At 34.4% G+C, this 26,093-nt stretch overlaps 4 protein-coding genes and 1 long non-coding RNA gene across 8 annotated transcripts; 1 reads left to right on the forward strand and 4 right to left on the reverse strand.

The window, feature by feature from the left end:
* Nucleotides 1-9,537: 9,537 nt before the first annotated feature.
* Nucleotides 9,538-13,060, reverse strand: LOC9327551 (proline-rich receptor-like protein kinase PERK7). 2 transcript variants are annotated; one of them, XM_021015225.1, is made up of 7 exons: nucleotides 12,119-13,060; nucleotides 11,253-11,711; nucleotides 11,072-11,158; nucleotides 10,911-10,981; nucleotides 10,593-10,814; nucleotides 10,332-10,493; nucleotides 9,538-9,947 (listed from the first exon to the last, which is right to left on the reverse strand). In XM_021015225.1, the coding sequence occupies exons 1-7, from the start codon at nucleotides 12,789-12,791 to the stop codon at nucleotides 9,660-9,662; spliced, it is 1,962 nt and encodes a 653-aa protein (XP_020870884.1). In that variant the 5' UTR covers nucleotides 12,792-13,060; the 3' UTR covers nucleotides 9,538-9,659. The 2 variants fall into 2 exon arrangements, with proteins under 2 accessions (XP_020870884.1, XP_002894165.1); XM_002894119.2 differs by having other exon boundaries at nucleotides 11,253-11,852.
* A 2,492-nt stretch (nucleotides 13,061-15,552) lies between these two features.
* Nucleotides 15,553-17,278, reverse strand: LOC9330227. Its single transcript, XM_002894120.2, has one exon. The coding sequence runs from the start codon at nucleotides 16,929-16,931 to the stop codon at nucleotides 15,930-15,932; it is 1,002 nt and encodes a 333-aa protein (XP_002894166.1). The 5' UTR covers nucleotides 16,932-17,278; the 3' UTR covers nucleotides 15,553-15,929.
* Nucleotides 17,279-19,883: 2,605 nt separating this feature from the next.
* Nucleotides 19,884-20,979, reverse strand: LOC9330228. Its single transcript, XR_002329449.1, has 2 exons — nucleotides 20,535-20,979; nucleotides 19,884-20,379 (listed from the first exon to the last, which is right to left on the reverse strand). It is a non-coding gene; the product is annotated as an uncharacterized LOC9330228 (long non-coding RNA).
* A 95-nt stretch (nucleotides 20,980-21,074) lies between these two features.
* On the forward strand, nucleotides 21,075-24,382 carry LOC9330229 (ras-related protein RABG3e). Of its 3 annotated transcripts, none has more exons than XM_021013546.1 (5): nucleotides 21,075-21,229; nucleotides 21,817-21,843; nucleotides 22,016-22,115; nucleotides 22,538-22,684; nucleotides 24,198-24,382. In XM_021013546.1, the coding sequence occupies exons 1-5, from the start codon at nucleotides 21,177-21,179 to the stop codon at nucleotides 24,216-24,218; spliced, it is 348 nt and encodes a 115-aa protein (XP_020869205.1). In that variant the 5' UTR covers nucleotides 21,075-21,176; the 3' UTR covers nucleotides 24,219-24,382. The 3 variants fall into 3 exon arrangements, with proteins under 3 accessions (XP_020869205.1, XP_020869206.1, XP_020869207.1); XM_021013547.1 differs by lacking the exon at nucleotides 24,198-24,382 and adding an exon at nucleotides 23,623-23,804 and having other exon boundaries at nucleotides 21,076-21,229; XM_021013548.1 differs by lacking the exon at nucleotides 24,198-24,382 and adding an exon at nucleotides 22,900-23,025 and having other exon boundaries at nucleotides 21,076-21,229.
* LOC9327552 lies at nucleotides 23,334-24,116 on the reverse strand. The gene is made up of 2 exons (XM_002894122.2): nucleotides 23,896-24,116; nucleotides 23,334-23,803 (listed from the first exon to the last, which is right to left on the reverse strand). Exons 1-2 carry the CDS (start codon nucleotides 23,947-23,949, stop codon nucleotides 23,612-23,614), a joined length of 246 nt encoding a protein of 81 aa, XP_002894168.1. The 5' UTR covers nucleotides 23,950-24,116; the 3' UTR covers nucleotides 23,334-23,611.
* Nucleotides 24,383-26,093: the final 1,711 nt, after the last annotated feature.

The raw sequence follows: 26,093 nt of genomic DNA on the forward strand, positions 1-26,093 counted from the left end.
CTTCACATTAGTTTCTCTTTCTTCCACATAATAATTCAACATCCACCTAATATTTAAACACTACAATGGTTTTGTTTAAATAATTTCAACACTCTCCCCCACTATTTTTATTTAATATTTTTATTTTTATATATTTTTATTTTTGTGATTACATATTAATAATAATTGTTGATAAAACTAATTAAAATATCAAAAAATCTAAAATAAATTAATAAAAGTGGCATAATTCAATAACTATTTTCTGTTTTAAATTCAATTTATTGAAATAAATAAAAGCAATTATTTTGTGTAGGATTATGGTAAGAATCCATTTGACATAAAAAAAATTGAAGATATAAACAAGAGTTTATTAGAGGATAATTGTAACACCCCGGTTTCAGGAATATGGTGATGCATGAGAGAGATTTAAAAAACCTAATTTTGCCACGTATGTCACCAAGGTGCACTTATCTTTTCGGTCAACTGTCCTGAGAGAACTCCAGGGTTAAGCGTGCTTGAGTTGGAGCAATTTTAGGATGGGTGACATTCCGTAAAGTGATTGTCTGAACTGTGTGAGTGAGGACCAAACAAAGGAAAAGATCATGTGATAATTTGTATGATCGGTAAACAAGTCTTTAAAGCATCCCAGATGTTGCGGACCGATCGTCGGTTAGGATGGACCAGATAGAAGACGTGGGTGCTAACTTGTAGGAACAGTCAGGGTGTTACAATAATAAGGAGATTATAGTAGAAATTATGTTTTTCTTATGTGTCTAAATGAAATGTACCAAGTCTTTACTTATAGAGCTTAAAAAATTATGACTTTTCATATTAAAAAGTTTTTTTTTTAATTGTTTGCTATATAATAATTAACGTTAAATAGATAGGTTGAGATAAAAATCTGTAAAATCTCAATCGCCAATAATAATTTAACAAGTATCATTTTCTAAATGAAAAAGAAATAAAAACTGTAGAAGCTTCACTTGCACAGTCCACGTGCGAAACGCACCTCCCATTCAGGTGATGACATGTAGTACGTATGTGCTCAAAAAAAAAGTTTCAACCAGTTGAATCAATTCAACAACTGTGAATCAAGGTTAGTTTTTCTTTATTTTCAATACCCATTACACTAATTCAAGAGTTAAATTTCTTTTTTCAACACCTGCATTGCAAATAGTTTTAGATACAATAGCCGTAACTTAATTGGACGTCTCTTGGTCACTTACATAATATAAATGAATTGGACTTTGGCTGTAGAAGATTAATTGTTCTGGTGGTTAATTAATGAAGCGAATAATAAAATCAATATTTCATCTACCGTGAGTTAAATTGGTCATCTACGGTAAGGAGGTCTCGTGTGTATGGAAGAGACGAGATTTTAATGCATTTACGGGCGACTCGGATTTAGAAATAAAGTAAAACGAACAAATGTATTCATTTTTCAAAACAAGACCTCGGATGCGCAAAGCTACAAATGGAGCCACACTCTACAGTGATGATCAAGCAGCCACTCACGTAGCTTCGAACCCGCTTTTTTACGAGAATATAAAGCACATCAAAAATCGGATCCGTGAAAAAAAAAATGTTACATATATCAAATATAGTTTTATATATTGAGAAAAGACCAAGGTCGTGATAGTCAAAACGATAATTAAGAATGGTTTCATTTGCTTCTCTCCTTGTTGCTATTATTTATTTCTTATTGTGATACATTTAAAATTTTATGAACATATGCATTTGCCATTAATACATGTAAAGCCCAACTTTCTCTTAACGAAAGTACAGTAAATAAAACAATATTGAACACTTGAACAATTCTCACTCCACCAAGCATTAATACCCTCTGACATATTACCGGTTAAATCTTCCAAACTCCTCACTGCTTCCACCTTCTTTATCTCCTCTCCCCACAATATACCTAATATTTTTGTAAGTAAACAACAAATTTCAACACAAAATTAATTCTAACAAAACAAAGACTAACTTAATTATAAATATTTTTACTATATGTATGGAAAATAAAAGACTCACATGAGGCGAGGATAACTAGAATCCCCACAAACACTACATTAGATTTCATGGTTTTCATTATGCTCAAATTATTTGATCCTAAGATGCTTTTATTTGTCGTACTTTGATGATATATTATTCTTTTGTATGCTTTTATATATATGAATCCAAGGGACCCACATTTTTGGGAAATTTTTTGGGGATAATTATTTTCTACATTTAGCTAATAAAATCACTTCTATATGTTAGTAACAGTAATTTCAGAAACTGTGAGACTCGTCGGATTTATTCAAATAATTTGACCGAGTGATTTGATTTAATACAATTCTTGGTGAGAATATCAGTGGTGTACTTTCGTTGATTCAATCGTATGCCGGCAGACGTGTGAGTGACTTCAAGACCGAGAAAGTATGAGAGCTCACCCATGTCCGTGAGCGAGAATCTATGGGAGAGAGCTTGTATAAAGCCATCAATTGCTTTAACACCATTACCCGTAAGAACAATATCATCAACATAAACTAGCATGTTTATGAGGACGTCTCCCTTGTGAAAAATGAAAACCGACGCATCCGCCAATGGACTAACAAAGCCGTTGCTTAGAAGAAAATCCCTCAACGCATTATACCATGCTCTCGGAGCCTGCTTCAATCCGTATATCGCTTTGTGTAAACGACATACAAAGTGTGGATGGTCTTTGTCAATAAAACTCGGCGGTTGACTCATATATACTTCTTCATTAAGATTCCCTTGTAAAAATGCATTGTTCACATCGAGTTGTCGTAAAACCCAATTTTTCTGAGCTACTAGTCCAAAAACTACACGTATTGTCAGATGTTTGATAACCGGATTGAATATTTCCTAGAAGTCTATGCCTGGTCATTGATGAAAGCCTTTCGCAACAAGTCTCGCTTTGAATCTATCAACTGCTCCGTCTGGTTTCCTCTTGATAACAAAGATCCAACAATTTTCGACAACATTAGATGCATGACGTGGGACTACAAGTGTGAACGTACCATTGCGAACAATGGAGTCAAGTTCAGCTCCCATAGCATTTCTCCATCTTTCATCTTTCATGACCTGAACATGAGAAGTCGGTTCTACCTCCGCAAGTGTGACATTATTCATATATTTTTGGTTTGATTTCCGAATGTTGTTCTTGGCTCTTGTCACCATTGGATGAACATTGGCCGGGACAACTAGGAGAGGATCCGGTTCTTCAACAACATTATTTTCTTCCACAACATGATCTTCTACTTGCTCGGTTTCTTGATCAGACGTAGTATCCGGTGAATTGGTGTCATGTGTCGTCTTCGACGTTGGTAACGTTGGTGAAGGATCCAAACTAGGGGCTGAGCTGGTGATGAGTGGCTCACAATAGACCCGAGCTGTAGACACAGGATGGGAAACAGAAGAAGAAGACTCATGGGAAGTGTTAGACAAAGTTATGAAATTTGGAAAGGGAAATTCATCTTTAAAAAATTCAACATGTCGAGACACAAAAAATTTTGACGATGAAAGATCATAACAAATGTAAGCACTTTGTGTTAGGGAATATCCAAGAAAAATACATGGAGCTGAACGAGGAGAAAGCTTGTGTTGTGAGTAGGGGCGAAGCCATGGATAACAAAGACAACCAAATACACGAAGTCGTGTGTAGTTTGGTTAGGAATGAAAGAGAGCTTCATATGGTGAGACATTGGAGAAAATCGGTGTGGGCATTCTGTTAATAAGAAATACCGCCGCAGCAAACGAATAGGACCAGTACTCAAACAGTAATTTGGCGTGAGATAGCAACGATAAGCCCGTCTCCACAACATGTCTATGTTTTCTCTCTGCAATGTCATTGTGTTCCAGTGTATGTGGTGGTGACGTGAGATGAGAGATTCCATGATTGGCAAGATAGGACCGCATGCCAATATATTCTCCACCATTATCCGAATATAACGTTGTGATCTTTGTCTTGAACCGATTCTCAACCAATGCCCTGAAGACAGGAAAAATGGTAGCAGCGTGAGATTTTTGTTTGATCGGATAAAGCCATGTATATCCTGTATGGTGATCAACAAAGATAACATAATATTTATATCCACGGTGAAGTCCATACGTCCGAAAAAACAATATCAAGTGGAGAATGAGACTTGAGCGATGATTGAGAAAACGGTAGTTTATGACTCTTATTAATAGAACAAGCATTGCAAATTGTTTTGAAAGACAAAGGAATCCTAGAACGAGTAGAAATCAACTGAATAATAGAATTTGTTGGATGTCCAAGGCGGGCATGCCAAGCGGAATTAGACGTTTTTGAAATTGAAAAAGCTGAAGCAAAAGAAGATCCAGGAGAAATTGTTGGCCACTCATACAACCCTGCATTAGCTCTGCCTTTGATTATTGTTTCCCTCGTGTTGAGATCCTTCACCTGAAAATCATTAGGACACATTTGAACTATAACACCATTAGACCGACATAGCTTATTCACCGAAATAAGATTTTTCGTCATATTTGGTACACAAAGAATATTATCAAGTAATAAATTCTTTGTAGTTGTAGGAAAAGTAGTAGAACCTGTATTGGTGATTGGTAAGCCTGCTCCATTACCAACAATTACTTCGTCGCCTCCATTGTACGATCCCGTGATGGACATATTACTCATGTCGGTGGCAATGTGGTGTGTCGCTCCACTATCCAAAAGCCAGGGAGCTTGGGAGTAGCTTGTGGAAGCGGTATAGTGAGCTCTTGGTTGCCAATGTTGAGGTGGAATCGGTGGTGACGGAGTCCACGTGTTTTGTGATGACGGAGACGGATAGTACGACGATGGTTGAGACCATTGTGGCGAGTTGAGTTGACGAGAAGTGCGAGCACTGTGACCATAGATGCCACAAATTTGACACTTTCCTTGGTATCCCCGACCTTGTGAGCCACGTCCAGCACCTCTTCCTCTGTCATAGTTGTTGTTGTTGTACTGGTTCTATGGTGGCTTAGAGTAGTGTTGTTGTACTGGTTCTATGTTGTTGAACTTTTGTTGTGCCACGTTTGCAGACACCGGTGGTGTCGTTGTTGTTGCAGCTGCATAGAGAAGATTGTTTTCTCTATTTAGAAGTTTCTCATGTAACTCCTCAATAGAAATTGGTGTGTCTTTGCCATTGATGAGCTCCACGACCGGGCGATAGTCTTCATCTAGACCTCTCGTGATATGGTCTAGTAAGTCTTCGTGTGGCAGTGGTGAACCAAGAAGCGCTAACTGATCGGCTTTGGTGACAATACTCTTCATGTAGTCTTGTACGGACTGGTTCCCTTTAGAAACACCTTGGAGTTGTTATCGAAGTTGGTTGATGTGTCCGCGAGATGGATTGCCAAAAGTCTTGGCAAGGGAAGCCCAGATCTCACGCGTGGTAGTAGTACGAGCCACCAACGGCTGTACTTGAAGAGAGAGTGTGCCGATGATAGCCTTGTAGAGAAGACGATCCTGCCGTGTCCAGCAAGTAAACTTGGGGTTCGCAATTGTGACGGTCCATGTGGTGTTGTGAGAGGGTGGAGTCTGATCGGTTTCACTGATGAAACCCTGCAGCTCATGACCATCTAAGAGGGCTTTGATTTGGAGATGCCATGTGAGATAGTTGATTGATGTCAACTTTGTGATGTTTGACATGTTGATGATAAGAGTAAGGGATGCACTATCAATATCAAAAATAGGTACTCCATGGGACATTGATGACGTAGAGGAGACTTCTTCACTCATGATGATCGGAGAAGAAGAAAGGCCGGTATGAAGGAGACACTAGGTCTTGGCGGCAGCGGCGTAAGGAAGAAGAAAAGAGAAAAAAAAATTTAGGTTTTTTTTTTTTTTGTTTAGATCGATTGCTCTGATACCATGTAGGTTTAGTAAAGTTGTATATTATTCATGATTAAGGAGTCTTATATTTATAGGTTACAAAGGAGGATTCTAGAGAATTATAGAAGATATTCTCTAAAGATATACACAAGAAGATATGTAATATTTTCATATATATCTACTACTCTAATACTAAGCAAGATTCGTTCGTGAATCCGAGTTCTCTTGGAGATCTTGTGTTCTCGTCTGTTATTTAGCTTCCGTTCTCCATCATATATTTATAGAGATTATATAGTTTTGTATTGTAAAAATAAAGATAATCATATCATGTTTAAGAAAATATGAAGTGTAACAATTATAATAAAGCGATTAGACTTTTTAAAATCCAATTAAAACCAAAAAAAATACTAACATAGTAGAAGAGCATTGACGAAAATAAACTAATAAAAACAAAATTCTGAACGCCCTAAATTGTTTGCGAACGGGTGTCGAAAAAATAGATAACTAGTTTTCAGTTTTCAGAACAGTTCTGCAATTTCGGAAATCCTTTAGACACAGTCAGTTGAGATGAGAGATGTGTTATACGTTAAAACATGTTCAGAACTTTTGCTTTTCATTTATTGGAAAGCAGGGCCGGCCCTGAAATTTTGGGGGCCTAAAATAATTTAAGGGTTTTATAGTAGTTTCTAAAATTTGGGGGCCTTTTTATAAAAATAAAATAAATTTGGGGGCCTATTTGGTAAAGAAAAAATATCTAGAATTTTAGGGGCCCCAAACAATTGTTTCACCTTGCTGTGCTCAGGGACGCCTCTGTTGACAAGTTTGTTTGGGTCACCCGGTTTATGTGTCTTTTGTTCTTTCTTATTCGGTTTAATAATTCTTGTTTTTTAAAAGAATCCTACCCAGCCACCAATCCGGTTCATGCTGAAACTTGGTCCGACTGCCGGATTTAAAAACATAGAATAAAATCTTTATTAGTTTCTGCTAACCATATTTATCTTCCGATATCAATATATTCTACGATCCGATTTTTTTCAACTAATATGTTTTAATTTTAATGTTTTTTTTTTACTTCTTTTGTTTTCTTTTTGGTTTTAGTTAATCTGTTTATTTCTTGAAAGCTAGAATTTTTACTTTATCCCTGACCCTTATATATATATATATAGCCTTGTATAATTTATTAACTATCAAAGCGAGTCACGCAAACATCTTGTATTTGAGTGAGAGTACATACAAGTTCTAATGGGGACACAAGACTTTTACAATATGCTACATTTAGAGAAACTTTTTAGTTTCAAGAAACTTTCTTAATGAATAATGTGTAAAGGGTTTACTTTATTAGATACTTAACACTCATATGTGTTTCTCTTCGTATTAATAGAAACTACTATAGGATCTCTATATCTAATGTCTAAGGGCCTAATTAAGGTTGAAGAAAAATATACCACTTGTACATATATTGGTGTATATGTCTTTTACAATATGCTATATTTTAGAGGCACTTTTTAGTTTTCACGAAACTTTCTTAACTTTATTAGATACTTAAAACTTATATGTGTAGTTCTTCATATTAATAGAACAACTTGGGGAGAGATACACATAGAGAAAATGAAGGAGAAGAACAAGGATGTTATCATCACTTTTAGATGTTACAGAAAACCAATTCATTAGAGACTCTCTTTAACATATGTTTTTTTTCAAAACTTTAGCAAACGTTTGATCCCTTTCACTAAACCTTTCCAAAAAGATTATGTTTTACAATTTGCTCAAATTTGTTTTAATATTTGCTCAACTTTTTCTTGTTATTTGCATAAAATTGTAAATTTATTGAATATCAACAACTTACTCTTATTAATTTTTATCTATAGCTTTCTTATATGATACTGTGTTTATAATTTATTTTTCTACGTCACTTATTATTATTGAGTGTTAAAATACATAGTTAAAACTATTAATTTTAAAATTTTAGGAACAAATGCATATGCGTATTTTTTAAAATTGGTGTTCTTCTCAAAATAATGTTTATTTCATTTTTAATATAAAAATTAATAATACTAGATTTCTCTAAATGCTTACCAATAATTACTCTGCTTCGTCCAAAGTAGACTATCTTTTCCGGCAAAATCTAACTATATAGCACATTCGTCCTCATAGCCTTGTAATTATATATATGACTATAGTTGAATCAAATCAAGTACTTCCTTTCAACATTACAAATTTTGTAATACAGTTAACTTCTTTTTATTAACTACAGCTTATGGTGAGTTATATGTATGTCCTAGATATGTATTTTTAGACTTGAGAGATCTCTTGTTTTATCCATAAAAGCTATTGGATCGATCCTAATAATGCTAAAACTAAGCAATTACAAGCTTTACTTGTTTTTTTTTTGTCTTTTGTCTTCATATGACCATGTCTCTCGAATCGATCTAGACTCAACAACTTGCTTATCCAATGGATGTTGGCAAAATATGTTGAATCGATGGTTTAGAAGCAAATATAGTAACTTTCAAAACTATTTTATAAGATTGTCTAAAACCACATAAAATATCTTTGAGTTGTTTTAACGATAGACTGGAGATAGAATTAAAGAAAATAAACTTATTCTCAACAATTTTCATAACAATTAATAGCAAAGTGTATCGATTCACCAATAATACCATATATAGCACAAGGACATTAAATATTTTGTAGTTCTCAGTTGGAGAAAATACAGTTTATTATTCTTTGATTTAAGTTAGTTGTAAACATAGTTGCTGTGTTCATCTCTCAATTCTCAAACCACCGCTACAATATAAACCTCGACAATACCACCTCCACCCATATTTGAAATATATGCTACCTCTTTCTTTCGTATCTATCATCGCCACCTCCATAACGACCACCACCACCTCTATAGCCATTGTCACCACCTTTCATATGACATGCTATTTATTTTTAAATGGCATGCTATTGTTTCTAAACACACTATTTTTTTAAATAGCATGCTATTGTTTTCTTTGACAAGCTATATTTTTTTAAAACACTATAGTTTTCACAAATTTCAAGTCATTTCAATATTATTCTTTCAAATATAGTGTCATTTCTAATTGATACATGTCATTCATTAAAATTACCAGTATTTGTTTGTCTTCTTTTTTTATATCCGTTGACAAAGTTCTTGTCTCTTATCGGATCTTCTCCACCATCATTTCTTCTGCTACCATATCATTCACGGTGCCCACTACCATTGTATTGACCTCAACCACCAACGCATGTACTAGATCTGTAAGATCCAGTACCGCGTTCATAACCTCGACAACACCACCTCCACCAAAATTTGTAATCTTTGCCACTTGTTTCTTTTGTATCCTTCATCGTGACCTCCTCCTCCATGTTTACCTTCATCGCCGCTGACGGACTTTAGACCGGAATTGTGATATTAATTATCGCTCCAAGTTTCATATTCTCCAAATAAATGTATTGTCTTGTAATTACCATAACTTAAAAAGATAATTTGGTATTTATCATACCCTACCCCCACATTAAAAAGAGTTAGTTTTGAAAGAAAACTGACCCAACGTTAGTTTCTTAATTTTTGTGTAGAATTTGACCATTTGCTAATATTACCCTGTACTTTTCAAGACTAAAATGGTAATATTTAGAATGTATTTGTCGTCAAGGATAATTTTGTAACAAACAACATTTTATTATCTTAAGTGTAGACTGTTGAGACACAATTTAGCATAGGATACATAAATAATATTTTTCTCTTTAATTTGTTTAACAAACAATTACATCAACATTCACATTTTCAAGAAAAATATAATCTAACCGGTTTTAATAAATTGGTTTATGTAATTTAAATCCCACGGTTAGTGGTAGTAGTTTTGCGGGTGCTTCCTCCAATGTGCATCTCCTCGCTGCTTGAAGAGGACGGGTCAAGCCCATACTCGCTTGTGGCGCCGTATTCGCTACTTGCCCCGTAATCCCGACTGTCCAATGTCACTTTCCGAAACTTCCTCATCTCGGCACCATATGTGCCCATCTCATAGTCTGAGCTGCCTTCACCTCCGCTTGAACTCTGTCTCGGTTTTACACTATCGTCTAAGTCATCCAGCGAGGCATCACCCTCCAACGTCCTAACAATCTAGGAAAAAATGCGAAAAGAAACGATTAATATGTACTCCGTAAGAAATGTCCAAAATCTCGTGAATTGGACGATCAATGAATAACTAACGCCTACACTTTCTAGATGGTCATTTGGCACCCGTTTGTGACCGGATTTCAATTCTTTTTTGGAACAGTAGAAATTTACTTTTGGGGATATATATTTAGGTGGGAGTTACTAAGTTGAGTAGTGTAAACAATTTGAACCTTAAATAGATTAATTGATCGGTTTTAAGTTGACCACTTTTTGTTTGGACCGATTTTGGTCAAGCGCTCGGCGATAAATTGATTTTAGCCGCCCAATTTTTGAAAGAAAACTTTGATTTAAAAGTAGTAGTAAGTTATGCGTCACGCTTATTATTACCTGACTCATCTTTGGGCGGCGACGACCAGAATGTCTTACGGCTGCAGCAGCACAAGCCACCATGCGTGCCATCTCATAAGGCTCGTATTGGTTCTCAAGGAATGGGTCCACCAATTCCCCATATTCTCCATCTTGAGCTGCGCTCATGCATAATGGTCTCGCCTGCCAATAACCATATATGTATCTAAAGCATGAAAATTGTTTTCTTTTGTTTTTGGTATGAGTTTAATTAAATATATGAATGTATTACATATAACTCACCCAATCAACTAAACTGTCTTCCATGTCGCCACTAAGATCAACCGGTCTGCGTCCGGTTATGAGCTCAAGAAGCATAACTCCAAAAGAGAAAACATCTGATTTCTCTGTTAGTTTCCCGCTTGATGCATATTCAGGAGCTAAGTATCCGAATGTTCCCATAACACGAGTCGATACATGTGTATAGTTGTCTTGAGAGAGTTTGGCCAAACCAAAATCTGCAACCTGGAGATTAATTTAAAGAATATATTGTTAACAGAGAAAATTGTAATGACAAGTAAAGAGTAGAAGAAACAGAATTTAGGTAACTAGAGCATATACCTTGGCTTCGAAGTTATGGTCAAGGAGAATGTTTGAAGCTTTAATGTCTCTATGGATGATTTTTGGATGACCTAACCACAATTATCAATTATCATACACAAACATGTAAATATCTTTGGTTTTATACAAAGTGAAAAGATGAAAAGAGATAAATCACTCACAATCTTCATGTAGATAAGCAAGACCTTTTGCTGATCCTAAGGCAATCTTGATTCTCGTTGGCCAATCCATCACAGTCCCACTTTTCCCTATAATTCAATTGATTTTGTGAATATTTTTGTGTTAGTTTTTGTATAGGTCATAATCCTACCCTAGAATACAAGAAAAATCATCATTAATTACCATGAAGGTGGAACTCAAGTGTGTCATTAGGGAGAAACTCATAGACCAACAACCTCTGTCCTCCCTCATTACTGCAGTATCCGACAAGAGACACAAGATGTCTATGATGAACGCGGCTGATGATCTCAACCTCTGCCTGGAACTCTCTCTCACCTTGCCCGCTTCCGGCTTTTAGGCTCTTCACCGCGATCTCCTTACCGTTTGGCAATATTCCTTTGTGAACATATCCAAACCCGCCTTGTCCCAACAAGCGATCTTTTGAGAAACCTTGAGTTGCGGCTGCAAGCTCCTCGTAAGTGAATGTGCTGTTGTTAAATCCCATAGCCACTGAAGGGTGAGGCGGTGGTAGAGATGGAGCGTATGGACCTGATGAGAAATTTGAGCTCATTTCGCCGCTATGGATCACATTTGCGCCTCCAGACACTGGTGCTGGTGGCGAGGGCATTGGCTGCCAATTTCCTGCAGGTGGTGGTTGAGGCGGTGAATTTACACAGTTTGTTCCTATTGATCCAGGAGGTGGAGGCAGATTCACAATGTGATCATTTTGGTTGTAGTGTTGTTGTGTTGCAACTTTTTGGTTGTAGTATTGATCACCCCCAGCTAAGAATCCCAACCAAAAACAAAAGTATGAAAAAGGCTTAGCTAAGAAGAAGCTAGGTGAAACTAAAGCTCAATTAATGTTACGGGGTTTAGTTAGGGTTCAAGGTTTTGTACATAGTTAGATGAGATGCTGTTTGAAAGAGAAGAGCAGAGGAATATGATTTATCTAATTCTTGGGTGACAAGAAACAAAATTCATGTTTTTTCTTGAGTAATAAGAAACTAATAGGGCTTTAATTAGGGTTCATGGTTTTTATTTGTACATACTTTTGCCTGCGGCGTAAGCATTGCTTCCGTAGTACGGCATCTGGTCAAGCTTTGATTTCTTCTTCTTCTTCCGAAAACAACAGACACATAACAAGATCATGACGATGAACAAAAGCCCAGCTGCCGCCACAAGTCCTATAACAGCACCGATGTTCAGACCATCATTACTTGACGAATTCGAGCCACCGTTGCTTGTAGGTGGCGCCAGCGATTTTGGTGGCGACTGAGAGCTATGGTCCGAAGTCTTAGACGCTGGTGGAGGAGTATGAGAAGTGTTCTTGTTTCCTCCATCACCGTTGCTTCCATCATTTCCATTGTTGTTTTCGTTGTTGTTTCCTTTGTTGCCATTGTTGTCACTGTGCTGAGGCGGGGAGGGTGAAGGAGGAGGTGGAGATTGTGATTGTGAGGAGGAGGATGAGTCAGACAGTGGTGGTGGAGGCGACAAGGAAGAACCATCGAAGGAATTATCCGGCGAAGGAGGAGGTGGTGATTCTTGTTGTTGTTGAGGTGGAGGAGCTAGGTCAGGAGAAGATGGAGGAGGAGGAGATGTTGTTTCTTGATTGTCCGAAGGAGGAGGAGATGTTGTTTGTTGATCGTTGGAAGAGGGAGGTGACGGAGGAGAAGGAGGAGGAGGAGCCGGCGGTGAGTTTTCCGGGGATTGCCCCTCCGCCATTATCTCTCTCCGGTGGTGTCAATATGAGATGAAACAAGAAACACCCAACTCTGTTCCTGTTCTCCTAGGAACAAGGAACCATTTTTCACCCTCAAATTCTATTTTTAAGAAAGTTTTCGAATAATTTTTGTTATTTCTATATTTGGTAATTATACAGCCAGGCAAAAACAAAGATTCACAACGACAATTTTCAGTTACAGATAGATTTTCTGTTTGTAAAATGTAAATTGTTTTAAAAAATGCTCTCGTTGAGAGTCGAACTCAAGACCTCCCGCTTACAAAACGGGTGCCCTAAGAGCATGTTTAGTGGTAATAAGTTTCTTTGTTGGTCAACGGTAATAAGTTTTGTTGACAATGAAATCTGAGAATTTAATGTTGATTACAAGGCTATTCATAATGAATTCATTTCCTTTTAAAAAGATAAAAATTAAAATTTTAAATGGAAACTCTAGACTTCCTATTGCCTTTTTTTTATTCTTATAAATACTGATTTTACCCGTTCATATTAGCTCACATCGTTTTCGTTTAGTTATATGTTTCACATATGCGCATGTGGAAGCAACAATTGGAAGAAAAAAAAAAAAGCTTTGGTTCATTTCCCCAACCGAATGGCCGGCCTTCTCAGTGTATCTGGAGGAATTTCAGAGCGACAAGGAAGAGTTCTCTACCTTCTCTTTATCTTTAATTTCTCGTTGTGCAAATGCAAAAGCGGATAATCTGGCACGAAAAATTCGTACGGAACCGCTTCATATCACTTATGTAAACAACATTCCACAAGAATGGCTCTTTTGAGTAATATTTAATTACAGATGACAAAAAAAAAAAAAAAAAAAAAAAAAAAAAAAACATGTTATTTCTCATTTGAACAAAAAGAAAACCGTTATCTCTCATTTACCTCTTTCCAAGTTCATGCTCTTTCGATTAATTGATACGTTTTTAAAAAGTTTGGGTCACATGATGTACTGGCAGCAAAGATTTAGCCTAAATCATATAGAGGTTCACCGTTCACGCCGTTTTTACTCAATCATGCATCATTGTCCTGTGTTGTTTTCTTCTATATCTGCCATCTTCTCCTATCGAACTTGCTATATATCTCATATAATTAATGTGGCTTCGTAATCAAAATTAAGGTTTTGAATGGTTGTAACATAACAATGCGTACCCGTGTATTAGTATGCTAAACTCCATACTGCAGTACGCTTCATTTTTAAAAGCAGATTTTGGTATGCAAATGGATAGTTATATTTATTTTTTGTCATCCGAAATTAATTAGGATAGTTATATTTTTGTTTGTAGTTACCTTTTTTTTTTTTGACATCTTTGGATCGACAAGATCCGATCCATAGTCAATCTCTACTGCGCGGGGTAACGCGACTTAGTGGAGTCGAACTCCGGTGGGGAAGACGGAGTCATGTGGACTTAACCACTTGACTAAAGGCACATCCCCTTGTATGCAGTTACTGTTCACTGCATACTAACATATATTTTTTTTGGTCTGGAGTTGGCACAAAATTGGTGTGGAGTGGTCTGGAGTATATCATACAATTATGTGAATGGTAGAAAAAAACAGACAGATTCAACTCTAGTCCGGTCCAGAGCGTACTGACCAGCCATTCAAGTGTTTTTCCTTTCCATGAAAATCGTACGATGATAAGTATGAGAAGAAAACATATTCCTAATTAATCTTGGTGAATCTTTCAAAAATAAAACAAAATCTTCCTAATGCTTCCAAATCTTTTTTTTAATTACCCCAAAACTCAATCCTATCATCATCTTCTTCAATAAATATTTGGTGAAAGAAGATGAGCAACTGCTTTATACAAAATCTCCTTCAAATGCGTATAAGAAAAAAGTAGCTTACAGTATATATATATAGTTTTTTCATATACCACAGCTATCATAATGTTTCAAGTTTACTTTCATCTAAGTATGAATGTAGTCATGTCAAGATACTATTGATCATTACGATAACTTTTAGTTTTTTATCCCTCGATCTGATATACTACAGTAAATTGTGAATGTTGTTATGATTTTTGCAGTCGCCATATATAAATATTTAGTCACAATCAGTTTATTATGACGAAAGTACGAATACTAATTAAGGTATCCTGACAATAAGACATTCAATCTATATCAATGATAGTTTCTTCTCTTTCTGAATCCATTTTCAATCCAAATCAGAAGAAGGAAAAGGGTAACATCAAACCGATATGTATTCAATGAAGAAAGAAAAAAACCTGATTAGTGATTTGATAGTATATTAATCTACATATTGAAAATGTAAAATGATACTTGTTCAAAAACAAAATTTGAGTTCTACTACTAGACTTAATTTAATACGGGAAAGTATTACATCACACGTAACACAATAATTATTAGTAATTATATTACTAATAATTATTGTGTTACGTGTGATGTAATACTTTCCCGTTTTAAAATTAAGTCTAGTTTTAAAATTATTATTACTATAAATTTAACAATGCATTATTGTGAGAAGTATGTCAGTTGGTTTTCGGTCCAATTGGTTTATCTGGTAGTCAGAAATGCAGACGGTCTGACTATCCTCTGGTACTTAGTCGGAAGGCATTCCAAACTCGGGATAGGCAGAGTGGTAGCCTGTGAAGACATAACCGTTAACACGGTGGACCAGTCTACTATGTAGCACCTCGGTGCGTTTCTACCGGGGCCGACCGGATAGCCAATTGTCATTTAACAATGACACACGAGAATAACAAAATTTCCAAAATCGGCAACAATATAGTAATCATTTTTATCTAAGTGTGGCATATTTGATATACAACATATAAATTTACGTACATTTTTTAAAACTGAAAGGACTATTTAGATTTTATAATTAAATTAATTATTTAACACAAATTCGAATTAACATGATCTCAGCTAAAAAGATTCGGAGAGCCGGTGTGCATGGAGGATGTTGGCCAATATCTACAAGATTACTTGACTAACTATAATAAAAAAAACCTTGAACAAAAGTACTCCCAAAAGACCTAAGAAAACAATAATTTTAATCGCCAACTTAAACATATATTAATGTGTAGCACAATAATAAGATAGACGGCACAATTTTATTGAAAAACAACAACATCAACAACATGTAAATAAAAAGTTCAGAGACACTCAAATATGAGTAGAGGATGAAGCTGGGTAAGGGATCTTGCGAACGTACTTACGAGCCCAAACATGTTTGCCATCGATGGTGAACTTGTTTCTAGACCTTGCACTCACAATCTGGTCCATCATCGACGCACACTGAAGTTTCAACACCATCTTCGCAAACAACGGCTGCTCATTTGCTTCAACTTCCTGCATCTCTACCGCTTCTATCACTTCCCCAAACCTCCTCGTAAAGTAAACCCTAACTTCCGCTTCCGAAATCGGGTACCCTTTTGAAAACGTCAGGAAAACCGTCCGATCATCTGCCGCCACCACCGCTTCCTTCTCTTTTGCCTCCATTATCTCTTTCTCTTTATGGAACTTGTTTGTTTCGTCTTCAACCGGACGAGGAGGAGGAGGAGACGCAATTTTTACTTGTTGAACACTCAACCTGTTAGGGTTTTCTTGTTGAAGACTCAACCTGAGCCTCTTCATGTCCTCAATAAATTTCTCTCTCTCTAAAGCCAGAAGTTTCTCCCTGTTGATCATGTGAGCTCTCTCGCATAAATCTGTGAAAGCTCGAGTGCCAACATCGGTCCAATTCTTTGACACTCCAACACGAAAAATTTCGCGGTCTTGATTGATTAATCTGAGAGTTAACTTCCCTCCAGTCATACTTAAGAGCAAAGGTATAATGGAATTATCATCATTGCTAGCAGCGAAGAACGTAGATGCGAAATCTAGGTTGTATAACAAATTTATACACACACCGATCTCGTTAGCCACCGCGTCAACGAAAGCGTCTGGCAACGAGACAAGATAGGCGATAACGTCACGGGCGTAACCAGATTGCTCGAGCAACAAGAGAAAACACATCGCTAGAAACGACTGGTCCACGTCTCGGTTTAGATGGAAGACAAGACGACTGAACAAGGTTCTGTCGATTGTGTGAAAAGCATTGAACTCGTCTCGTGTCACCACAATTGAAGATGAAGGATTGTTAGACGGATACAAAGGAGAAGCCATTACTGATTTTTTGTTTGTTTTCGATATGTGTGGTGATGTGTGATGTTATCTATGTGATTAGAGAGGGTTTATAAAGAGAATCCATTGAAATGGTGAAAAGGTGTAAATCTCATTTTTCCTTAAGAATTTGTATTCATTCCTAAAGAGTTTGTTTGTTCTCGTTCATGTATCTAATTAATTACACATACAAAAGTCGTAACCCTCCGATTCAGAAAGAGGCTTGGCATCGTTTTGTTGTGAGACATTGTGACCCTTGGATCATCATCATTCATCACCCATGACCCTTCGATCATTCATCATCCATCCCTAAAATTTGTTTTTTCGTATCATTTTCCTTAATTTTCTTTACATGGAGGAGCCTAAATCATTATTATTATTTTCGTTTACAGCTCTTATTGATTAAGATAAGATTTACGCGGTCAAACATTTGATTTAAATTTCATTAATAACAAATATTATTATCTATAGTATAATTTCGATTTGATAAAATATATATACATCATTTGATTCAACCAAAATTAATTATTTCATAGAGGTTTTGTAGTCAAATAATATATTTCTTATTTTTTTCTAATAGTTAATTGTACTTCTTACTTATTTATAAAATCTAATATTTAATTTTTCGTACATTTCCGTATATTTTGTATCTTTTTAGGTTATCTAAGTCGTTATTCTAATCTTAGAGAAGAAATTTAGTAATTAACTATAGTTGTAAAATGGTATATAAAAGAAAAGTATTTTCGTACGGACTGGCGGAAATACTATTAATGCGTTAAACCCGATATTTGGTAAAATAACGTATCATTGAACGAATTAGCAAATACGATCATACATAAAATGTGTACGGTTCCGTAATTTTCTTGATAAATAGAGTAATATCAAATAAAATAACATTATTTATTTAAATTAATCGAAAAGATTTATCAAATTTGTAGATAAATTCTTAGTAAACCATAAGATTTTTTACCTTACATAAAGGTCAACATTTTTTTTATAATAGAAATATCCTGTATAAGGTTAATTATAGTTGGATATACATATTTCTTAAAAAATCAGAGACAAGAATATAGTCTCCCCTAACCTGATTTGCTTTCTCTATTAAAAGAATAATATGGTTTGAAAGATACGGATTTTAATCTCATTGGCCCTTTTGGGGAGAATCATTCTTTGAAAAACCCCTCTTTATTCTCACTACCCCCTCTCCTTCCCAATTTTTTCATAAACCAATTTTACCCCTTATCCTTCCTTTTATCTATTTAATTCTACATTTAATTTAATACCAACAAATTCTTTATTCAACCAATCAAAAACATTCTCTCTCTTCTCTCATTAAAATCTAAACCTAACAAATCAACCAATCAAATCAACCCACCTTTAACGACATAAATCCGTCCTACGTCTCTTCTCTTCTTCTTCTTTTTCTTCTTCTTCTTCTTTTTCTTCTTCCTCTTCTTCATCTTCAGCAGCTCCGATCTTCTTCTTCAACAGCTCCGACGTTCTTCTTCAGCAGCTCCAACGTTCTTCTTCTCCATCCACCATTAAAAGATTTGTATCTTCTTCTTCTTACGATTCAAGCATCTCCAAACTAAAAGTGAATTCTTCTTCTTCTTACGATTCAATTAAGCATCTCCAAATTCTTATCTCGTCTTTTCTTTTTCTTCTTCTTCTTCTTCATCCACCATTGAAGCTTACCATTAAAGCTTACGATTATGCATCTCCAAAGACATATCTCTTTTCTTCTTCTTTTTCTATTCCCACCATATTGTAAGGTAAGTATACTTGTTTTCTTAGTGTAGTATGATTGAGAAAAGTTGAATTCGTAGCTTGAATAGGGTTATTTGTTAAAATATTTTAGGATTGCAGATTTGGGACAACTGAAACTATTAGGTACAACTAAGTAGAATATTTACGAAAACCCTAAGTTTGGTGCAACTGGGACAAATGTGTACAACTATGTTGATGGTCTGCTACGAAAGTTGTGAAATTATATGCCAATGATGGTGACGTTGATGGAGACGATGCGGGTGACCAAGGTTGATTTATGAGTGCTATTTATTAGGATAATTTAAAAAACGATATTGTTTGTATTGGTTTTGTTTATGAAACTTATATGTTATGTGTTGTACAACTAAGTTTTATGAGTGCTATTTATTAGGATAGTTTAAGAAACGATATTGTTTGTATTGGTTTTGTTTATGAAACTTATATGTTCTGTGTTGTACAACTATGTTTTAGCAGGTACAACTATGGTTGATTGCTTTGTCGTAGCTTTGCAAATTAAGTTGTTCAGTCTTGGTACAACTAAGTACAACAAGTACAACTAAGGTCTATTGTCTTGGCCAATTTTATAATATGAACAATTAAAACCAAATTGAAAAACCTAAAAAAATGCATACACGATGGTAATGAAACTACACAACAAGTTTTTGACAAAAAATTTCAAAATTTTCTAAAATAATGAAATTCTTACATAAAATCCCACATTCATACACTAACAACCTTATACTTTCATGGTTACTTTGTAGTTTTGAACTAAAATTTTATAAATTTTTGAAATACTTGTATTTTGATAAATATAAATACACAGATACAAAATAATGGTATTTTTATGAGGCAATACCATCGGTTCCACGCAGAAAAATTAAACTAGAGTTGATAACAACTAGATTTACTAAATTCTCTATATTGTACAACTATGAGCAAAAATGTGCAACCGGGTACAACTGTACAACTATGAACAAATTTGTGCTATTTTTAATTATTTTTTTCAAAAATAACGGCGCCAGGTAAGCTATTTGTCAGATTTTTTTAGATATTTTTAGATATCCTTAGATTCTTTCAGATATTTTTCAGATATTTAACTGTTTTTTTAATAAAAGCCCTTACAACCTACATATTTGTCAGATTTGTTGAAAAATTAAGATTTTTTTTTATTGGTTCAAAACTCTTAGATTATATTCAATACATAGATTCATACATAAAAATATTAAGATTTAGATTCAAAGATACATACATAATTAGATAGGTTTTGAACCAAAAAACATAAACCCAGAAACATAGTTGTACCTGATCGTACCAGTTGTACCTAAACAATTAGCTTCATACATAACCTTAGAAACCAAAACACATCCGAACAATTGTACATAAACACTTAGATTTATAAAAAACTTTAGAAACCAAACAGCCTTGGGTACAAAAACAGTCTCTCCATCACCTCTACTATCACCAACAACCTTGGATACAAAACAGCCTCTCCATCACCTCTATAATCACCATAATCCATGTTAAAACCAGCAGCCATGGTCTCACAATCAGACCTCACTACAGCTGCTATCTCTGAATGCTTTGGATCTAATTGCTTTTGTCTTTTGACACTTCTAAGAGAGGCATATGGTTCACTTCTACAACTAGATCCTCCTCCTCTCGTAATAACCATTGTAATTAGTACCTGCAATAACAAATACAAATTCAATATCAAACATTCAAAAACAGTCTCAAATTCTACATAAATAACTACAAATTGGAACAAATTCAATCCGAAAATTACAACAAATTCTAATCCGAAAATTCATCTGTTTCACAAACAAAACCCAAAAGACATACGATGTTCTCGGAAGTGTTTTTTGCCTTGGAGGCGACAACCAAGCCGATCAAGTGCTTGACCAGTTTCCCGGATCCAGAATCCTACGTTGTACAATGCTTTTCTCATTGTTCCCATCGTCGTCTTCTTCTTCTTCCAACAAGAAATCGATTTACGTTTTATCAATGAAATCGAAAAGGGGGTTTTCTTTCGCTGGAGCCAAAATTTGTGTATTTTGTTGGTTTGGAGTCGTCGTTCTTCTTCTTTGAGAGAAAAAGGAAAAATGTGAGAAATGAGAAAAAAAATTGGGTTAGAGTTTTTTTTTTTTTTTGCCAATTAGGGTTAGAGATTCGATCCTTAGAATGGGGAATTAAAAGATCCGAAACCCGATCCAACAAATATGGATATAGATCCAAAGTTAAGTTGGGTCCGTAATTATGTGAAAAAGTCAATATATTTTTGGTCATTTACTATTTTTCTGAATTAAACAAAACAAATAAACATATGTTTTTTATAAGGGGGGCTAAATAGAGAATGTTTGGAGGAGAGGGGGTCGACGAGATTAAAGTCCAGAGAAGAAAGAAAAAAAGAAAGAAAGAAAAAGCGTCTTCTCCAAAAACCCAGAAAATCGCAGAGAGCTTCTCTTTGTCTTTGTACAGATCTCGATGCCTTCTCGTAGAAGAACTCTCCTCAAAGTCATCATCCTCGGCGATAGCGGGTAAGTTTTCCGGTGACTGACTCTCTCTCTCTCTCTCTCCGTATGTATCTGCTTCTACATGTTGATTTAGTGTTTTTCGATCAGTAAGTATATACTTTTTCTGGGTTCGAATTTTGATTGGATTCGATCTGGATTGGTGTGATCTCTTAGGTCTTCTGGATTTTGATTGTTCTGTAATTACATGGAATTGAATTGTGAAGTGATGATTAGAGATTGGATTAGTTGAAATTAGTCTCAAGCTGCTATTTTAAGTTCATGTCTAATTCTCTCAGTATGATTCAGATTTGGTGTTCTTATCTATTTTTGACTGGAGAGAAATTGAATACTGAATCTTGTATCATATTCAAGATTTGTTTGATCCTGCTATTATTATAAGCAACAACCTTTTATAAGAAATCATTCGGTCAAGTGTTCGCAATCAAGGAAGAATTGTTTTCGGCTTAGTTTGTTTCTTGGTGAGTGAGAGTGAATATGTTCTGAATCATATATTTATTTGTCGTGATGCCTGGTGAAGCTGTTGAGCTATGAGTCCAAAAGTCTTATTGTTGTGTTTATCGAAGTTAAGAGACTCATTGGGAATTTTGCAGGGTTGGGAAGACTTCTTTGATGAATCAGTATCCTAAATTTTCTGTGAATGGAGTAAAGAGGAAGTTATTGCAATGTTTTTTTTTTTTATAATATATATGAATAGATTCTCTTGTCTCTGTTTTATGACTAACAACAATCTGTCCTCTTTCGAGTTAGATGAGTTTGTGTTTCTGTTTCACTTTAACACCATGCCTTTAGATATGTGAATAAGAAGTTCAGCAACCAGTATAAGGCAACCATTGGGGCTGATTTCTTGACTAAGGAAGTGCAATTTGAAGACCGGCTTTTCACTTTACAGGTTTGTTGTAACAGCACAGTTTATCAGTGAAGTAATTTTATTTTGTCTTGTTGTAGATTTTGCTTGCTTAGTGCATTGGTATGAGTTTGAATCCTTAGTGGCAGAGTTGATATTGGAAAAACGGTTGAATAGTTTATGAGCTTCAGGCTGATCTCTGCTTAACTTTTGAATTATTAACTTCTCTGCAGTCTTATCTTATACTAATGCAAACTTAAGTTCTGTCGGATTGTTGTGCGCCGTTCCAATATTGAATTGGCTCATACTTGTTTCTGATGTGATTCTTACGGGGTTTGCTTTGGCATGATCAAAGTACGAAAAGGGTTCACAGACTCTGTCCTGGATTAAGAATTTATCCCAAGTACTATATGGAATGCCCTCTTTACTTGACTATAGGAGCTAAGTTCTTGCTTTGTTTGTTACAGATCTGGGACACAGCTGGTCAGGAAAGGTTTCAGAGTCTTGGTGTGGCATTTTATCGTGGTGCTGATTGCTGTGTTCTTGTATATGATGTCAACTCCGCCAAATCATTCGAGGATCTCAACAACTGGAGGGAAGAGTTTCTGATCCAGGTATAATTATAGATTTATATTTATACTCTCTCTTCTCAGTAGATTCAATAATAGGACTTTACTTCAATGCCGGTAATTGAACCCGTGACCTCCAAGGTCCCTACATTATCGGTAACCAGGGGCTTAACCACTAGGCCAACTCATCGTTGGTTCTTCTTTTTTCTTTACTTTGTCTAGCTTTAAGGATGACTTATTTTATAATTGATCCAACGTAGATTTGAAGACGACAACGGCCTATGGATATAACACATATTTTATGAATGCATAATGTTATTCATTATATTTGGAGATGGTGCATATATTATTTTTTCAAAAAGTTAGTGAATTTGATATTCATCAAATTGTATTCAAAGCATTAGATTTTATTGTATATGTTAATAGCTAATGAACAAATCATTTGAGAAAATCCTTATATAATTAACAGCTATCTATTGAATAATTTGTTTTACTTTCTATTAATTTTTCATTTATATAGAGATGAAAATAAATTTTTTTAAAAAGAAGTTATCTGAAAAACAAAAACAAAAAAATCTCGTTGAGATGAGATTTACTCATATTGATCATCTTTTTTCATAGGGACATAATTATTTATTATTATTATTTTTGCTAAAATAATTAATTGATTTTACAAAATAATACTATAAGAAACAAGACACGAAAGGCACCGTATATTTATTTATATATATTATCAAAACAAAATGTGAAGCAAGTCTAATTTTCACCACACAAAGACTCACTCACTCACATTAATGGTAAAAACGAAAAATCCCTTATAGCTAGGGTTAACATTTCTGCACTAAACAGAACATATATAGTATACGTGTATAACACAACAACTCAAGCAACTCAAGGAGTAACATATACGTGCACGTATAAATCGATCCATACATAAACACAAAGTCATATATATAAGAGGCTTCGTTAATATTATTCATTAGGATTGTGGTAGATGAGGACAACAGATTTGGTGTCGAAATTCTGGATGAATCTCTCTTGGCCGGTCCTAAACGGATTGTTGAGAAGCTCTTTGATTGGTTCAGGCAACGGTTCATTCTTCATCATCTTCTTCCAATATTCTTCTGCAACTCCTCCTGTTCTTCCTTCACTCAGATTCACAAACTGTACCAAGAAATATATACAACATTCAGATATATGTATCTATATTCAGATCTTAATTAGGGTTTTAATATGATTAAAGAAGAAGCTTTTACCAGAAGAAAGCTGAAAAGGACGATGAAGACGACCAAGTAACGTTGTTGCTTCATGTCTGCTTTAAGCTATTGTTTTGTTGTTTTGAGATTTTTCTCGATCTATGTTAAATCTTTAGGTGTTTAAAGTTTATATATATAGAGGGACCCGTTTAAAGGAACTTGTTTTCTTTGATAATTCCCTCTCTTCTTGCATTTAATAATCATTTAATATTACATTGTAAAGTCAACTTTGTGTTGTGCATATGTATATAATGATGATATGCGTAACCTAATTTATTTATTTTTCTTGTCTAAATCTTCAGAGTGGTGGGCCTCTTAAATAAGGATTTTTGTCTATTCTTTCTTATCTGGAGCAATCAACTATTACAGCTCAGATAGCAACACCAACATTTTTTTAATATGTATTAAGAATATATTACTTATATAATTGCATAGAACAAAGAAGAATTCTGTATGTTAATGTAAAAGTAGATAATTCTATAACAAAGATTATACGATTCAATAAAGTATAGGGACAAAACATATTAAACGTGGCAACTAGAATTTCATTAAAATTGTTTTCAAAACGATCTTTTTATCAAAAAAAAATAAAAAACAATATTCCCGCGCAAGGGGTGTAGTAAAATGACAAGTGATCGAACTCCATTGACAGAAAATAAAATCTAAAAAAATTTATAGATTTTTCACTTTTATATATTCAATACATAGGATATATAGTTAAGATTGTTGATTAGTTAACAACTTAACATATAAAAAACATATAAAAAAAAAAAAACATAGATAACATCAAAAGTCGTAAATACATAGAAAAAAGTTTTGGTTTTCCTTTTAAATTTGGGGTCCACTTGAATTAATTATTCTGAGTTACTTTAATTTATGAAAAAGACAGGCCAGACGTATTGTTTGATAACAAGATGAGATTATGGCCTTAAATGGTAACATAACAAAAACATTCAGCTAGATTCAGCAATTTCGCAGTCACCATTTACATAAAACTAAATTCAGCTGAATTCAGTATTTCAGCCAGATTCAACTGTTTTTTCAGCACCAACAGATACGTAGATACGTTTATATCTGGTAAAAATTTAGATAATAACGAGCACATAAGTCGAATTAAAATATTTTGGATATCAAAAATTACACATCAAATTTATATTTTTAAAATAAGTCAGATTATACACATACGATATATAAATAATTCAGATACATAATATATCACTACCACAATATACAAGAGACGATATCATATTCGGATAACTATAGACATTTTTGGATAATTTTAATAATTTTTAGATATTGTAAAATTTCGCAAAAACAACATAAAATAAACAATTAGATAATCTATATTATATTACCATATTAATTTCTTAAATTAAATTATCAATATTACTTTACAAAGCTTTTCATTGATTATCTACATATTTCATAGTTTAAAAATTAAATATGGAAGAATAACTCAATTTTAGTAACCAATATATTATTTATATTAGTATTTATTTTAGATAATTTAGTATTTATTAATTAGTATAACAATTAATTAGATCATTAGATAATTTTATCTATTTTATTTTGATATTTTCTTAATTATTTTATTAATATTTATAATTATTTGACGATATTTTTCAGTTAAATTCTTTATTATATTGATAGATTCTATCAAAAGTCACAAAAACATTAAGCTAGATTCAGCGGTTACCATTTGAAAATATAAAAATTCAGCTAGATTCAGCTAAAAATCACTAAAAATTCAGCCAGATTCAGCAATTCAGCTAGATTTCTCGGTTACCATTTAGACCCTATAAAAGCTGGATTTAATCAAAAAGAAAATATTATAAAAGTGGGAACAAGTGAAGCGGGTCAACTTTCAATGTCTGTAGGCCTGGACACGAAGCGGATATCCGGAAAATTTGGGATATTTATTATTCGATTCGTTTCAACCGAATACTTGATTTTGTGATTTGCTTTGATCCGAAAATTTCTGGATATTCGGAATATCGAATATCCGGATTTTTTTGTGATATTTGCGGATATCCGGTTCGATACTTCTGCACCTATTAAAACTCTAAAAAGCTAAGCGCTCGCGTGTAAAAACTACAAAAAAAAAGATAAAATTTGACAAAAGGAAATCGTTGCAGGATTCCAACTTCTTATTTTTAAAGGATATTGATTTTTTTTTTAATAAATTCCACTTCACTAAT

This window comes from Arabidopsis lyrata (assembly GCF_000004255.2).
Source record: "Arabidopsis lyrata subsp. lyrata unplaced genomic scaffold ARALYscaffold_1, whole genome shotgun sequence".
In the NCBI taxonomy this organism is placed as follows: domain Eukaryota; kingdom Viridiplantae; phylum Streptophyta; class Magnoliopsida; order Brassicales; family Brassicaceae; genus Arabidopsis; species Arabidopsis lyrata.